Genomic DNA, 17,448 nt, shown 5'->3' with positions numbered 1-17,448 from the left:
CCGTCAACTTGATGCCTGTTTTCATGGTAATCACAGTACTGATGGCGGCGAGGTATGTAGATAATGTCGAACCTTTAAGATGTCTGGTCTGTCTAAGATGACACAGGTATTCCGCCACTTGAGGATGAGTAGCTTTCATAGCAATGAGGCCTTTCCGCCTTGCATAAGTCTCAAATTTCAGCCATTTGTCATCATACAGGTTACGAGTACATCTGCGTAACGCTAGCGTTACTGCCTTGGCTGCCCTGGCGGAGTATCCTCTTTTCTTCAAACATGTTTTGATACGGTCCACACGTGATTACAGAACTGGCAGAGCACTTTGGCCTTGATGTTGATAAGACACAGCTTGAGTGAAACCAGGTCAAGGAACTCTTTGTTGAAGAAGTTGACACCTGCTAAATCTTCTACTGACATTGACTTGAGAAAGTGTGTGGCAAAGTTCTTGGCAAGAAAAAGGAGGAGAATATGAACGAAGTTTACGAACTTGTATCAAAGCATGCCAAACAGACCCAAATGATGTCAACCACAATAAACTGCTGTACCCTTAATTGTTGTGCCTTTTTATTTTGCTGAATGCCCTTTTGAATTTTATAGTGCCCTTTTTTGTATCAGTCTACCCTGCCCTTTCATAATCCTGTGGGAAACACTAAGTCTAAGTTGACTGGCATTTTGGTGAACCTGAATTCTGTCGTCCAAGTAGAAGGCATTGCGTAGACCTCGATGATGTAGATATGTGATTATAGGCTTGGTTACTCATGTGAATAGCCACGGAGCCGAAGATATTCCAAACAGTAGGACGTTCCATTGGAAGTGCTGCCCTCTGAATAGGAATCGTAGATACTTTCTTGATTCCAGATGTATCGGGATGTGTAGGTACGTATACTGCAGGTCTATGCTTGCCATGTAATCTGCTAGACGGACAAGTAGTCTGAGTTGAGGTAGGTGGATCATTCTGAAACTGTCTGGTTTCAGTAGATAGTCTTTGTTGAATTTGTGCATGTTGTAAATCAGTCTGAACTTCTCCTTGGAGTTCTTCTTGGGTACTAGAAAGATTGGGGAGTAGAAGCCTGCAGTGAGATGATGCTGATCTATTATCTCTACCGCATCCTTCATAAGTAGTGAGTTGATAGCTTCTTGTAGTTTGTCTGCCTGCTCCTCTGCATAGTCGAAGGCCATCGGTATGAGAGTTGCGGAGGTGTGGCCTTGAGTTGTAATCTGTATCCTTCTCGCAGTACTTGGGAGAAGTAGTCGTCCTCTAGTATTCCCCAATTTTTCCAGTACCTTTGTAGATGTCCACCCACTGTCGCTGGTTTTACAGGAACGGCTGGGGGTGGAAGACTCCACTGATCGTTCCGAACCCTGATATCAACGTCTAGTTCCTCTGGATCCTCTGGAAGTGCAGCATCTCCCTGAGTTTCCTCTGTAATTTCCTGATGGGCGACGAAAAGATCCTTTGCCGCCTCTGAAGCTGGAGTACTTCTCCTTTGCCTTCTGTATGCCGGAATATTTGGACTTGCTGTTATACTTTTGTGAAGTATGATGGATAACGTTGGCCAGAGTATCTATGGATTTTATCATCATAACTTCTCTAGAGTCGTGCGTAACTTCCTTAGCTGCATCATCTACTTGTCCTCCAAAGATAGTAGGCGCCTCCCATGGAGCTCTCAGTAGCGGTTGGGTGAATCTGTCACTCCATGAACAGGATGCAAGTAGCCCTTGTCTGCGTAGTTAAGTGAGACCTGCAGATATAGATGCCAGATGGTCCGATAAAAAGTATTGGTCCTTCTTCTGAGTTATGACTGACTGACTGAGTTTGGTTTTACGCCGCTTTTAGCAATATTCCAGCAATATCACGGCGGGGAACACCAGAAATGGGCTTCACACATTGTGGGGAATCGAACCCGGGTCTTCGGCGTGACGAGCCAACGCTTTAACGACTAAGCTACCCCACCGCCCCTCTGAGTAATGAGCGCCGAATATATCATTCTGTCCTCTTCCGAACTTGAGTTCTGGAATTTATTGATCAATGCTTCATTGATAGCTCTTGACCTGGCCAACCCGAAGAAGGATCTCCTTGTAGCAGTATTAAGTTGAGATAACTTTTTTTCTTCTACTTTATACATCTTGTTCCGGGAGTCGTTGACTAACTTTATGTTATCATCCCATTCAGGCACCTTTGTAAATGGATCCATATGATGTAAGGGGAATCTCTTCACATTAAATGATGGCAGATGCTGACTCTGGTACTTGGATGCTATCTTGAGAGTCCTCTCTTCGCGAACCTCTATCTGTAGATTCGTGTCTTCGCGAACCTCTGTGATGTGAGCTTTCTCTTCGCAAACGTCTGTCGCTAGATGTATCCCTTCGCGAACCTCTGTCTCATGATGAGTGACTTCGCGAACATCTGTGAGAGATATGAGATCTCGATCTAGAACGGTTATGTGTATGAGATGGATCCTTCGATGTTCTCGAACGTTGAGGGTTCACGGATGTAGAACGATGAGTAGGCATCTCATGTCTTCTATCCTCCTCCTATATGACAGAGTCGTCCGACTGTGGAGACCCTCGCAAAGGTGTACGTTCGGCAACGTAGTCTTGAGACGTAGTTCTCTGAGGAGTAGGTTCGCGCAGGTCCGTAGGTTTGCGCAAGGTGTTGGTAGATGAGAGGCTTCGCTGAACCTTCGGTTCTTCCTCGAACCTGCGTTCCATCATGGTCATCATCTGGTTGGTGAATTATCTCATAAATTCACCCGGGTCAAAGTTCTGCATTGGTATTGAAGCTGCTGCGGTGTAGAAGAAGCATTTGCAAACGCTGATGATTTGTGTGCCTCGACTTTACTGCGTTGAGAGGTAGGTGGTAGTTCGTCAAACAGCTGGCCTGCTGTGACCATTGCAGGAGACGATCTAGTAGTCTTGGAAGTCGATTGAGTCGCTGATCTCGTAGGTACTTCGGGTAGAAGTAATGGGGGATCATCAAAAACGTCTACTTCATGTGGAGGTAATATCTCTTCGTTGAAGGATTTCTGATGCGTTGACTTACTAGCCGCCCTCGAACCTGGTAACAGATGCCTTCTTCTGCGATGTAGAAGAGGATGACGTCTTTTTCTTAGCTTGAGTCGGAGTCAACTGCGTTGTAGCCGATCTCTTCTTAGTCCCCGTACCAGCAGACTGTCCCTGCAACGTACTTAACATAGCACCAGTATTATGAATTTCAGCAGTAGCAAGCAACATACGGTTTGCAGGCTGATCTCCTGTTTTATCAGCCGTGACTTGATATGACTTCCTCACCCGATCCATGGCACGTCTATAGATATAAGACAAATATTGATTAAATTGAAGATTTGATAAATCAACACAATAAGTACAGTGCAAACTGGAAGAACATGGTTTTATGCACGAAGGGCATTGGGGGTGAGGATCAGCCACGGATAACCTGTGCCAGCAAACACGGCAAGATTTAATGAAATGTAAACAAAGTTACATAACGATGAAATTATGACACAAATACAAATAATTTTTACTAATTTTTTACACATAATACAAAGTAGTTATTGTCAATCCATACACAGCGTAATTTTGAAGAATAGGACCTAAATAAAAAAGGATATAATGCCGTATATGGGACTATAGTGCTCGCCCAACCATCCACTTGGGCGAAAAGGAAGAGAGTGACAAGTAAGGCTGGTCACATGACTGTTTGCACAGGAAAGGGCAAAAGGGAGGTAACTCGTGGGTGAGTGTATTTTTACGTCCGCTTCAGGAACTTCAAGGGATTTAAGTGTTCCACTACCATTCGAAAAGAAAAGGGAGATAAGCAAAAGATCATGAGTCAGGATAAGAAAAAATTATCAACGTTCTAAAGACAAATACCAATAAAAAATAATGTTGCTCTCACAAATCCCCCAAAATGTCTATAAATTCAAGGTGTAAAAAGAAAGTCTAATCATTTCAGAAAGCTGACTTCTGACTGGCTCAAGCACATATGCACAGTCAAAAGAAGCTGCAGATTCACCTGACATGAATTTGTTAGAAGGTATTCTCAGAGAGTAACACAAAGAAACATAGAAAGAGACTGTCAGCTGACTTAGGGTAGTCAAGCCACAATAAATCGGCTACACTACCTTCCTCTCCAGGAGGAGCAGCTTGAAGAGTACAACAATCTTGTGCTTGAACTTCATCACCACATCCCTAGCAGACAGGTCTGAAAGTATCAGAAAGACAAAGATAAGTCACTCAAAACTTTGAAACTTCCACAAAATGTAACCTTATTGTATTTGGAATTACACTATCTCTGCAAGGTACAAATGTTAGTTCTTTTCGGGAGGACTCTCAGAGTGAGATTCCTAAAATTGGTGCCATTGCTGTTCACTAATTTGAAGAAACTCGCACGCAGGTGACAAACCAAGAAACATGATCTGGATGAACCAGGACCATACCCACATAAAGATGGCACATCACTATAACTCATTGACATGCCTTGGCTGACTGTGGAAAATGTACCCCTTTAGACTAGTATATAATGCCTAGAAAGACTGTTGACCCATGATCTGGATGAACCAGGACCATACCCACTTAAGGACGACATCTCATCATAACTTATTGTCATGCCTTGGCAGACTATATACAAGTTGATAAGGACCATACTTGCCTAGAAAGACCTGTGACCCGCCCAGCAAGCTGTCTGTCATGCACTGGCTGAGGTTGTTGAAAGTCTGCTGAAGCAGTCTGCTGATGCATGTGCAGCTCCACCTTGCTGAAGTGGAACATTTCCTGGACTTGATCTGACCATACAGAGGCTACAAGCAAACACAAGTATGAACATTTCCTGACTTGTCTGACCATACAGGCTACAAGCAAACACCATCGTGGAACATTTCCTGGACTTGATCAGACCATACAGAGGCTACAAGCAAACACAATCGTGGAACATTTCCTGGATTTGATCTGACCATACAGAGGCTACAAGCAAACACAATCGTGGAACATTTCCTGGATTTGATCTGACCATACAGAGGCTACAAGCAAACACAATCGTGGAACATTTCCTGGACTTGATCAGACCTTGGAACAGAGGCTACAGAGGCTACTGAATACAGAACACAAACATGGAACATTTCCTGGACTTGATCAGACCATACAGAGGCTACAAGCAAACACAAACATGGAACATTTCCTGGACTTGATCAGACCATACAGAGGCTACAAGCAAACACAAACGTGGAACATTTCCTGGACTTGATCAGACCTTACAGAGGCTACAAGCAAACACAAACATGGAACATTTCCTGGACTTGATCATGGAACAGACCATACAGAGGCTACAAGCAAACACAATCGTGGAACATTTCCTGGACTTGATCAGACCATACAGAGGCTACAAGCAAACACAAACATGGAACATTTCCTGGACTTGATCAGACCATACAGAGGCTACAAGCAAACACAAACATGGAACATTTCCTGGACTTGATCAGACCTTAAAGAGGCTACAAGCAAACACAATCGTGGAACATTTCCTGGACTTGATCAGACCATACAGAGGCTATGAACTGAGCCAGGACATGGACATAACTTGGACTTTATGTTCTCCAGGTTTCGGTTCTACAAGTTCATCAAAGAGATGGTTCTCACAACCAGTGTTCGAAATCATCCCGGGCCTTGAGGCCCAGCACCATTTGTTATTGTATCGGGCCGGCAGTTTCAAATATCTGCAGGCCCTTGTGGCCTTCAGTAAATTATCTGTCATTTTTATTAAAATAGAATTTTTCCCCATAATGTTTTCCTTTATTAACATTCAGGAATCATCCACAATCCATCATGACTGTTAAGATAACTTACAGTTTCACTTCCTGATATTTCAGTGCTTCGCGCATAGGAATGTCAACACCAGTCTTAAACAAATAATAACTTCTCCCTGTGCCATAGTCTTCGCTAATGGATTTTATAGAATTAGTGTGAAACTGTGTACAGTGTAGTGTATTTTGTTTTTATTGGTTTGCCTATAAGAAAGTGGGCCTGCAGATTTCATTCAGAGCCTGCAGATTTCATTCAGAGCCTGCAGATTTCATTCAGGGCCTGCAGATTTCATTCAGGGCCTGCAGATTTCAGCCTGCAGGCCGCAGCAGGCCCTGATGGCCAACTGGCAAATTAAAGTATTGCAAACACTGCTCACAATTCCCGGGAATAAGACATGAGTAGCTTCGGTTCAATGTCAAGCCAACATGTTTAGTCAACGAACATATAGTGCCCCCCTTTGGGGGAGGTAACTCTGCCAAAGGCCTTTAATCAATAAAGCATAATGTTAACTCACGTGAAGCACTTGTACAATATTCAGAATGTGACAGACTTGATCAGACCCTACGGAGAACTTGATCAATCCAGACACAGGTTCATCCGTTCAATATATGTTACACATTTATTTACAGCAATTGAATTCAGCCAGAGTTGATTGAGCCATAAACAAAAAAGAAATGTATATTTAAGTGGAAAAATTAGTAAACCAAGACCACCTACCAGTCTGCTGAGAACACACACACTTTTCTGGACTGTGCTTCGGGTCACATCAGCTGTCCTGTTGATAAGGTCCTGTACACACCAACAACAATATGTGAGGTGAGGTGAGGTGAAATTAGGTCTAACGTCGTCCTGAGAATATTTGATATGGCGGCGTCATGTGTATGTGTATGCGGCTGCACAGCCCAACAACAATATGATACCACCCAGTGAACAACCCACAGACACATTATACTGACATGGTGGTACCCAATAATCTACAAATTACTTAAGGGTTCTTGCTCTCTTTACAACAATATGTACCCAAACATCACAGAACATGGTGGATCTCATCATCTCACCACATCCATATAATGATCTAATTTAACCATCATCCAACTAGGAATCTAAACCACCCATTATCCATGTGAGCATCTAATCCACTCATAAGCCCAATAAGGATCTAATACTCCCACTATCCCCGTAAGGACCTAATTCACAGTTTTATGCCGCACTCAGCAATATACCTGCTATATGACGGCAGTCTGTAAATAACCAAGTCCGGACCAGACAATCCATTGATCAACAGCATGAGCATCAATCTATACAATTGGGATACGATGACATGTGTCAACCAAGTCAGCGAGCCTTACCACCTAAGCCCGAAGCATGGGCTACTGAAGATCAATTCTAACCCGGATCGTCACGGGTCAGTAGTTTAGAAGTAGAGCAGAGTAGCCTGGAAACTAAAGCATTCGCTCCTCATTTCGAAGACATCTCCACATAGAACTATTCCACACAATCATATCTGCAGAGATCTATTCTACCCACTACTTCTCCTAAGTGATCTATCATCAGAGCTGAGAGAAACTAGTTCAGTTCTATCAACACAAAGAAGTACAGGCCTACTTTGGCATCCATCTGTCTGTAGCAGGACACACAGTACACAGTCTTGCGGCCACCATCTTGTGAAGGAAGGTGGAAAAATACTGTATCTGAAAGAAGTAAAGTTTATTCAACCCTCAATTCATTGTCAAAAGTTCAATTCAAAATCGGAATATAAAAAATCTGGGAGTTAGCTGAATCCTGATGCCGCTTAAATGAAGAAAAATAGCTTGCTCCATTTCCATGTGCAGTATAATATAAAGCATAGTGGCACTGAACTCTTATAGTTAAAGCACAAGGATGCTTGCTAAGCTTATATTTTGATGCAGATGTGCTTAAAATCAAGTTCTAGTTTTTCATGTCCAGCATCCGGTAATGTATTCCCACTGTAAGACCACATGACAACATTATCTAACTACAAGCATAATCACACTACTCCTTAACTTCAGTTTAAAATACTAATTTGTGTCTGGGGCAAAAAATATGCATAAAATTGGAGAACAAATTAAAGCTGATGACTTCTACCTTTAACATAGTTGTGGGCCCCATCAGGTAGGGCCAGAGACGGAGGGTATACAGTATCGTGTAATCAAGGCAACATTTGTTGATGTGTTCTACCTTTAACATAGTTGTGGGCCCCATCAGGTAGGGCCAGAGACGGAGGAGGGTATACAGTATCGTGTAATCAAGGCAACATTTGTTGATGTGTTCTACCTTTAACATAGTTGTGGGCCCCATCAGGTAGGGCCAGGGACGGCAGGTGCCTCCACCTCTCTGGGACCTCATGGCTGTCGACTGCGTTCCCTGGTATCAGTGGTGGGTAGGAATACTCCACCTGTGGACAAACACACCACAAGTCAATTGCAGGATATTTTTTTATCAGCATGCTTAAGATACTAATAAATTCTACCTTGCACAACCATTCTTAAAGGCATAATTCCGCACACTTTTGACAATATTTTGGCCTATGTTAGTATGTTATAGATATTAGGGCATATGCACTTGAACTTCCTGTTGATGGAATAAAAGATTTGTTATCACTTACGACTTCCCTGAAATCGATAATTGACATTTCGTGGTGAGCAGCTTTCAAATAGAGAACACATGCCATATATGGAATGTAAACAATTGCTCCATACATCGAAAACTGTCACACGCAGTGTTGTCGGTGTTTGCCGAACTGGTTTCAATCAATAGGATATTCGTAAAGAGCGCTCCAAGGGCGATAATTTTATGGGATACTCTTAAAATAATGTTCGGCTAGTAGAAGGCGCAAGGGTCGATTTAAAGCAATGTTGCATTAATTCATTCAAACTTTTTGATTTAATAGTGTAATCTAAATATGTAATTCTTTTTGGAATAAATTATATGTTAGCTTACCTGAAGGCTGATAGTACTATTGAGAGTAATGCATTATCTTTTTTTAGAGCAGTGTGGTGTAAAATATTGCCTTTAATTTAATCAAAAACAAAACAAAAGGGAAATACAATTATGTCACTGAAAACAAAGCAATCAGTGATCATCACCCCAAACATCATCGGAAAATACAGACTTAACATCTTAACTTCTAAATAGCCTAAACATCGACAGACAATGCTAAACAGCTAAACAGACAATGCATGCAAAGTAGCCTAAACATCGACAGACAATGCATGCAAAGTAGCCTAGACATCGACAGACAATGCATGCAAAGTAGCCTAGACATCTAAAGACAATGCATGCATCTATAGAGACTATGCATGCTAAACAGCCGAAACATGCTAAACAAACTGCATGCCTAAACATGAAAAACACTATGAATGCAAAACCCACTGAACACCTAAATTGCCAAATATATACTAGGTACGAAAAGAAACTGTGCATTGAATCATTTTACGGTTTTATTCAGTCGTTTTGAAATATTACACGATGAGGCATTTTTATGGATAGACAAGCACATAATGAGTTGAACAATCAGTCAGTAAGGTCGTTCTAATGAGGTCATCGGTAGTATCGGGTATGTCCTCCATTTGCCTGAATCATTGCATTACAACGACGTCTCATCGACTCAATCAGACGTATCAGGAACACGTGAGGAATGTTATTCCAAATCCTGATTAGTGCTGGTCAGTTCTTGCACGGTCGCTGGAGGGTGTGCCTGGCAACATAATCTCTGCTTCATTTGATCCCATATCTGCTCAATTGGAGAAAGATCAGGTGAATTCGCAGGTCATGGCAGAAGGTCAACATTATTCTGCTGCGTAAACATCTGTACAACCCATGCGGTGTGTGGTCGGGCGTTGTCTTGCTGCAGAATAACGCCAGACCCATTACGTTGATGGAAGGGGAGGATGACAGGGGCTACAATATGGTCACAATATCCAACACCACTCCAGTGAGGTTGCCCTGGATAACCACAAGTTCAGTACGGTTCTTAGCTGTGATTCCACCCCATACCATCACTGAACCACCACCGAAACGATTCCTTTCAATGACACAGGCCTGAGCATAGCTTTCACCACGGCGCTGGTAGACTCGTTGGCGACCAACAGAATGTGACAGATTGAACCTTGATTCATCCGTGAACAGGACGTTCCTCCACCAGTGAAGAGGATGTCTGATGTGATGCCTGCACCACTGCAGTCGATTAAGTCGATGACGTTGTGTAAGAACAGGTCGAATTGCAGGTCGACGTGCATGGAGTCCAAACTGACGTAGGCGGTTTCCTAAGGTATAAGGATGAATTCGCCTTAAGTTAGGAATGGTTCTGGTTGTTGTTACGGGATTTTGCATGCGATTACATGAGTATTCCGTATCCATCTGTCCTGAGCAGGGTTGGTTACTCTTGGACGCCCTGTCCGCGGTTGGTCTGGAATGTCATTAGTCTGGCGGTATTGTCGTTTTAGAGCTGCAACAGTGTTTCGGTGACAATTGAAGCGCCTGGCAATGTCCTGTTGAGAGACACCTGCTTCAAGCAAACCAATGCTTGATTACGTTGTGCATTTGAGTCGTGGCATATCGTCTGAATAAACAGCCACATTCTTGTTTGTTTTTCTAAAGGGAGGCAGAACAATGCTTCAAATTTTATTGTCAGCATTCACTGATTTCAACTGTTGAAAGTGGTGTATGGTTGCACGTGCAGATCACATGGTAGTGACTTGCCACACATGATGTGCATGATGTTATCGGGAAACAGCCTAAACATCAGCCTAACACGTTTATCATATTATTTCATAACTTTACTTCTATTCCTTAATGATCTATACAGGTTTTTGAGATGCACAGTTTCTTTTTGGACTGAGTATACTAATAAAACTGCATGCTAAACAGACTAAACAGACTAAGTTTGCAAAAAAAACCTGTATGGTCAACAGACTAAACATCTGAAGATCTAAACAGACTAAACATGCTTCTTAGACTAAAGAACCTGTGAAAAACCGGGTTAGAATTGATCTTCAGTAACCCATGCTTGTCATAAGAGTCGACTAACAGGATTAGGTGGTCAGGCTCGCTGACTTGGTTGACATATGTCATCGATTCCCAAATTTGTAGATTGATGCCCATGCTGTTGATCACTGGATTGTCTGGTCCACACTCCATTATTTACAGTCTGACGCCATATAGCAGGAATATTGCTGTGTGCAGTGTAAAACTAAACTCAATCACTAGACTAAAGAGACACCCATAATATCCTTAATAGACAGACCAAAAAAGTGAAAAACTCAAAATTGTACCCATAATATTAGTAATAAAAATTAGTCTACATGCTAATATTAGTAATAAACAAAATATGGTGAACATGCTAAGATGAATAAACACACCAAAAACACTAAACATGCTACACAGACTAAACTTGTTACACAAACAGACTACCTACACCTTTCAATACAGCAACTCAGAGCGATACAGTGTTTGATCACCCCAATGATGGTAAAAGATGAAATATTTGAAAAGGGATCCAGGAGCTACGGAAGTATCAAGAGCAAACAACCATCACTCAGAAACAGTCTGTGACATTATCCATTGTTTTCAGACAATGATTATATCGGTATATTGACCTCTAATGATTGTTCCTATTTCTGGTGTCCCCATGCATTGATGTTGCTGGAATATTGCTAAAAGCGGCGTAAAACCAAACTCAGTCAGTCTAATGATTGTTATTGTTCAACCATACTCAATGTTTTTTTTACAAAACTAGATCGTATCCAAGTGTTTGTTTCTTCTCCTGTAATTCTTAATAAGCATCTACTCCAAAACAATAAATAGCCCGTATTAATGGTAATACCTGAATAAATTATTATTGTAATAGTTTCTTATAGTTGGATTTACAACACAGACCTCTCATATCTGATGCAATCAATTTGCCATGGAGGCAGCAGGGATAACGCATTCGGCTGTCATCCTTGGGAAATATTAGAATTATTACTTGGAATATGTCATTAAACTTTTTTATACCCTGTAATTCAATCAGAAATGAAATGTGGAATCATATTTGAATATTTTTATAAGCATTCTTATTGTTGTCCAATGGGGAAGAAAGAGAAATCTTGCCCCACACTGTTCTCAAGTGAGTTTAGTTTTACGCCGCTTTTCGCAACATAATAATATTCCAGCAATATCACAGCGGGGGACACCAGAAATGGCTTCACACATTCAATAGAACAGTATTGCATACATATGTGAAGCTGGGAAAAAAAACCCATTTCATAAAGGGGTCAACAAAGCAGGCAGTGTTTGTTTTTGCCTGATATTTGATACAACAATTGATTTGATTTGTGCAACATATTGTGACAAAGCTGATTGTTATTTGTCAGTCTTTGAGTAAGACAATAAATCACTCCTCAGGTATTCATGGATGGAAAGACACAGCGCTTATCTTTCCTTCGGGCATACTTTACCTTAGCTTTCCTTCTAAGGTTTACAATCGCAAGCATAACATCAGTGTTGTGTTTTATCCCAAACATACATAAATAACATTTTGGAAGTAATGCACAACCGCATGCAAAATACACATTATGTCGGAAAGTGCATGTTAAACATATTAAATATCCAAATCACCATCAAAAATGGACTGTGGTCAGTGATGCATGAGACATACCCAGAGGAACTCTGAACTGATTCAGGTATGCCAAGTTAATTTCAGTCTTACCTAGTTATTGTGGACATAATAAGAATTTAAACTTTTTCTTAAAAGGATAGGGATAAAAAAAGCCAATGATAGCAAGCGACAGAGTCAGTGTATTGCTTTATACTGGTCAGAGCATCAGTGCAGCCACACCCACACTTTCAACATATGCATTGTTGACAAAATTGTACTACATAAACAGTTGATACAATGCAAGGAGACAATGCTCCATTGACAGCATCAGCAATGATACACCACATATTCACCGAAAGCCATGTTTTCAACAGCTGATCTTGATCTCGATCCGTTTCTGATTTGTTGATTTGCATTAACATCCACAGCTGAGTCACGCACACTCCGATTGCAACTATCATCAGTTAATGCCATGACATTTCAAGCACTAAACTAATAAGGCATATTCGTTATCTTTAAGTAATACGTTATTTCGGTCTGAACAATGCTTTCGTTCATGGTTATAATTCCTGGTGTCACTATCGACAAAATGATGGCTGTCAACGACGCCTGTTTCGCTAAGAGGAAGAAATTTCTACCTGACATCCTTTTTTGTGATGAAATCCAATGACCACGACATGCAAAATTGGACTGTCTTCTGCAACCTTAGAATCTGCCATATTTCAGACGCGTCAATTTATAGATTTTTGCAACATTTTAGCTAACTTCCACCCCCATGAACCTGGGGAACGTGTTGATACTGCAATGGAAAACAACATACACTTTACTTCATTGGTTTATCGTGAAAGACTTATCCAATCAGAACTAACGTGACAGTTAAGAGGGGAGGCAACCCCAAAACATTAACACAAATTGCATACCACTTAAAATGATTGCTTCTGCATTTCTCTGATTTCTATGGCATGCAGGATATCTACATCATAGTAATTTGTGTCTTGTCCTGATGGAATCATTGGACATGAAACGTGTTTTAAGCCCCCTTCTTAGATCTAGTTGGGATTCTGGTTTATCTCTACCAGTTTATATTACGATTTGACTTCAAAACTAGAATGAATCAGTAAAAACTTACTTTTCTTAATTTTAGGGGTATTTTAACATTGCATTCAATGTAATAAGGTAAAGCTAAGAGTAATAGCCTCTGTATTGAAGATGGCCCCGTCTTCGGTGAAATACGGGCCGAGTAATATTATTGGAAAACAGCACGAATAGCAGTTTGAGAATATATAAGGAAGTTTTCTAATAAATTCTGTTGAGTTCCGACTTTGGGCCAGCGACATCACATGCCCACAATCCGAGTCTACAAGACTTTTCATTCATGTGAGATAACCTCGCAGATTTGAGCTTTATCTAAGCCAAGCCAAATCGCACGAAGCGCAATAAAATCCCTAAGCTCCATATGGTCAGATTTCGACCCATTACACAGGTAAGACGACATGCCGAATAGATGAGGTTTGCACGGGGTGCCTTCAGTGTACGCCTTAGAGTACGGAGTGATGAAAAGATGCGAAGTTCTACGTTTTGTGACTGGCAATTTAAAATCAAGATGTAACGATGTTTAATTTTAGCACGAGTGAGTGAGTTTAGTTGTACGCCGCACTTAGCAATATTCCAGCTATATGGCGGCGGTGTATAAATAATCGAGTCTGGACCAGACAATCGAGTGATCAACAGCATGAGCATCGATCTGCGCAACTGGGATACGATGACATGTGTCAACCAAGTCAGCGAGCCGACCACCCGATCCCGTTAGTTGCCTTTCACGACGTGCATGAGTTACAGAAGATGAATTCTAACCCGGATCTTCACAGGTCACATTTTAGCACGCAACTTAATATGCATATGCGTTCTTGGAAGATTGAGCAGGTATCGATACAATCCCTCGTGAAGTGTATTTATATGAATATATGACAGATGACATGAATAGTTGCTCATAATGTTGTTTCAAGTTTATGATGTAGCCTAGTGGTTAAAGCGTGCGACCGTCACACCACAGACCCGGGTTCGCTTCCCATATGTGCATGATGTGTGACGCCCATTACCGGTGTGGCCCGCCATGACATATCTGTTATGGAGCTAGAAGCGGCGCGAGCTATAGATGCTCGCATGCTTCCTTCCATCTGTACTCGTCACGCCGAAGGCACGGGTTCGATTCCCCACATGGGTACAATTTGTGATGCATATTTCTGGTGTCCCCCGCCGTGATATTGCTGGAATATTGCTAAAAACGGCATAAAACCATAAGTCAGTACTCAGTCAGCCCATCTGTACAATCCCTCCTCCAAATACAAACAAATACACACGCAATAATGAAGAAATGCCGCTCTTAATTAAACACATTTTTGAGGGGTTAAAGTGTCTAGAATTATTTAAAACGCTTGGTATTGTAATATCACCAGCTGTATCTACAGACAAAACGCTTGGTATTGTAATATCACCAGCTGTATCTGCAGACAAAGCGCTTGGTATTGTAATATCACCAGCTGTATCTACAGACAAAACGCTTGGTATTGTAATATCACCAGCTGTATCTACAGACACAACGCTTGGTATTTTAATATCATCAGCTGTATCTGCAGACAAAACGCTTGGTATTGTAATATCACCAGCTGTATCTGCAGACAAAGCGCTTGGTATTGTAATATCACCAGCTGTATCTACAGACAAAACGCTTGGTATTGTATATGACCAGCTGTATCTGCAGGCAAAGCGCTTGGTATTGTGATATCACCAGCTGTATCTACAGACAAAACGCTTGGTATTGTATATGACCAGCTGTATCTGCAGACAAAGCGCTTGGTATTGATATATCACATGCTGTATCTACAGACAAAACGCTTGGCATTGTAATATCACCAGCTGTATCTACAGACAAAGCGCTTGGTATTGTAATATCACCAGCTGTATCTGCAGACAAAACGCTTGGTATTGTAATATCAACAGCTGTATCTACAGACAAAGCGCCTGGTATTGTAATATCACCAGCTGTATCTACAGACAAAACGCTTGGTATTGTAATATCACCAGCTGTATCTACAGACAAAGCGCTTGGTATTGTAATATCACCAGCTGTATCTGCAGACAAAACGCTTGGTATTGTAATATCACCAGCTGTATCTACAGACAAAGCGCTTGGTATTGTAATATCACCAGCTGTATCTACAGACAAAGCGCTTGGTATTGTAATATCACCAGCTGTATCTACAGACAAAGCGCTTGGTATTGTAATATCACCAGCTGTATCTACAGACAAAACGCTTGGTATTTTAATATCACCAGCTGTATCTGCAGACAAAACGCTTGGTATTGTAATATCACCAGCTGTATCTACAGACACAACGCTTGGTATTTTAATATCATCAGCTGTATCTGCAGACAAAACGCTTGGTATTGTAATATCACCAGCTGTATCTACAGACACAACGCTTGGTATTGTAATATCACCAGCTGTATCTACAGACAAAACGCTTGGTATTTTAATATCACCAGCTGTATCTGCAGACAAAACGCTTGGTATTGTAATATCACCAGCTGTATCTACAGACAAAACGCTTGGTATTGTAATATCACCAGCTGTATCTACAGACAAAACGCTTGGTATTGTAATATCACCAGCTGTATCTACAGACAAAACGCTTGGTATTGTAATATCACTTTCTGTCGGAAGTAAGTTATTCTGAGAAAGGCGAAATCTTCCTGTGGGGAAGTTCTTCACCAAGTGTGGTGCACAGAGAGGTACGTTTGGCACAGATACTCGAATCGGTAACGGCCAATTGTTTAATCGCCTTTCTAGGAGTTGGTGAATCAACAATAAACCATATGACTTAATGGAAAACAACTTCTTGTTTATTGCTTAGAACGACGTTTCGGTGTAGATTCTTACACCGTTTTTAAGCTAAAACCGCAATTTTTTCGACAAGGAAATCTTACAAGTAGGATTGTCGGTATGGGGAAAGATATTGATGACTTTCTAGATGTTCCAGTAAGCGAGGGATATACTCCCATCACCTCGCTACGCGAGTCACTATGGTTCATCGACAAATGGACGATATGCACAAAGAGACCATTTGGTCCGCAAAAGAAATAAAAAAATTAACAAACGTTCACTTTCAAATCATGTTTATTTTGTATATTGCAGAAAGCTGTTTTTTTCATGAAAGTGCATGCAACTGACTTGCAGGCGTGTGTAATGCAACAGAAAACGCAGTGCTCCGCTACTCACATATGTAGTTTTAGTACACTGTCATTTCTATTCATCATATGTCGATCCAGTTATGCAGTCAAATGTTTAGAAAGGAAATATAGAACGCGTGGTGTTTCTTCACGCATTTCATCAAAATAAATTACAGCCTAATAAATATAATCTGCTTGCCGACCGATTACGACCAGACATTGACCTATCGCCCAGCTATCTATAGACACACATTTACATCATGCTCTTGTCACAAACATTCCCATAAAGTACGATCACCTTTTGTACAGAAGAATCATTAAAATCAATTATATTACCCAAATTCGATAAAACTGTCTGTCAACTATCGAATCAATGTGGAATCCGAATACCACGGACAGATGGACAAGGGATTGTCAGATGACATATCATTAGACAACTATAGGAACCCTGGCTTCCGGTCAGATGGACAAGGGATGGTCAGATGACATATCATTAGACAACTATAGGAACCCTGGCTTCCGGTCAGATGGACAAGGGATGGTCAGATGACATATCATTAGGTAACTATAGGAACCCTGGCTTCCGGTCAGATGGACAAGGGATTGTCAGATGACATATCATTAGACAACTATAGGAACCCTGGCTTCCGGTCAGATGGACAAGGGATGGTCAGATGACATATCATTAGGTAACTATAGGAACCCTGGCTTCCGGTCAGATGGACAAGGGATGGTCAGATGACATATCATTAGACAACTATAGGAACCTTAGCTTCCGGTCAGATGGACAAGGGATGGTCAGATGACATATCATTAGGTAACTA

General features: G+C 41.3%; 1 protein-coding gene across 1 annotated transcript in view; it reads right to left on the bottom strand.

The window, feature by feature from the left end:
• LOC124274320 (late secretory pathway protein AVL9 homolog) overlaps positions 1-13,202 on the bottom strand; it is a 38,338-nt gene extending 25,136 nt beyond the window's left edge. The window contains exons 1-6 of the mRNA XM_046709677.1: positions 13,033-13,202; positions 8,092-8,212; positions 7,402-7,487; positions 6,514-6,585; positions 4,649-4,796; positions 4,122-4,201 (exon numbers count right to left, since the gene is read on the bottom strand). Coding sequence (XP_046565633.1) covers positions 4,122-4,201; positions 4,649-4,796; positions 6,514-6,585; positions 7,402-7,487; positions 8,092-8,212; positions 13,033-13,113 — 588 coding nt within the window. The 5' untranslated portion in view covers positions 13,114-13,202. The remainder of the gene's footprint in view (positions 1-4,121; positions 4,202-4,648; positions 4,797-6,513; positions 6,586-7,401; positions 7,488-8,091; positions 8,213-13,032) is intronic.
• Positions 13,203-17,448: the final 4,246 nt, after the last annotated feature.

The sequence above is a fragment of the Haliotis rubra genome, unplaced genomic scaffold (assembly GCF_003918875.1).
Source record: "Haliotis rubra isolate DU_JTF1 unplaced genomic scaffold, ASM391887v1 Scf104, whole genome shotgun sequence".
Classification (NCBI taxonomy): Eukaryota; Metazoa; Mollusca; class Gastropoda; order Lepetellida; family Haliotidae; genus Haliotis; species Haliotis rubra.
Note: the sequence above shows the minus strand (reverse complement) of the source record. Positions and strands in the feature narration are given on the sequence as shown.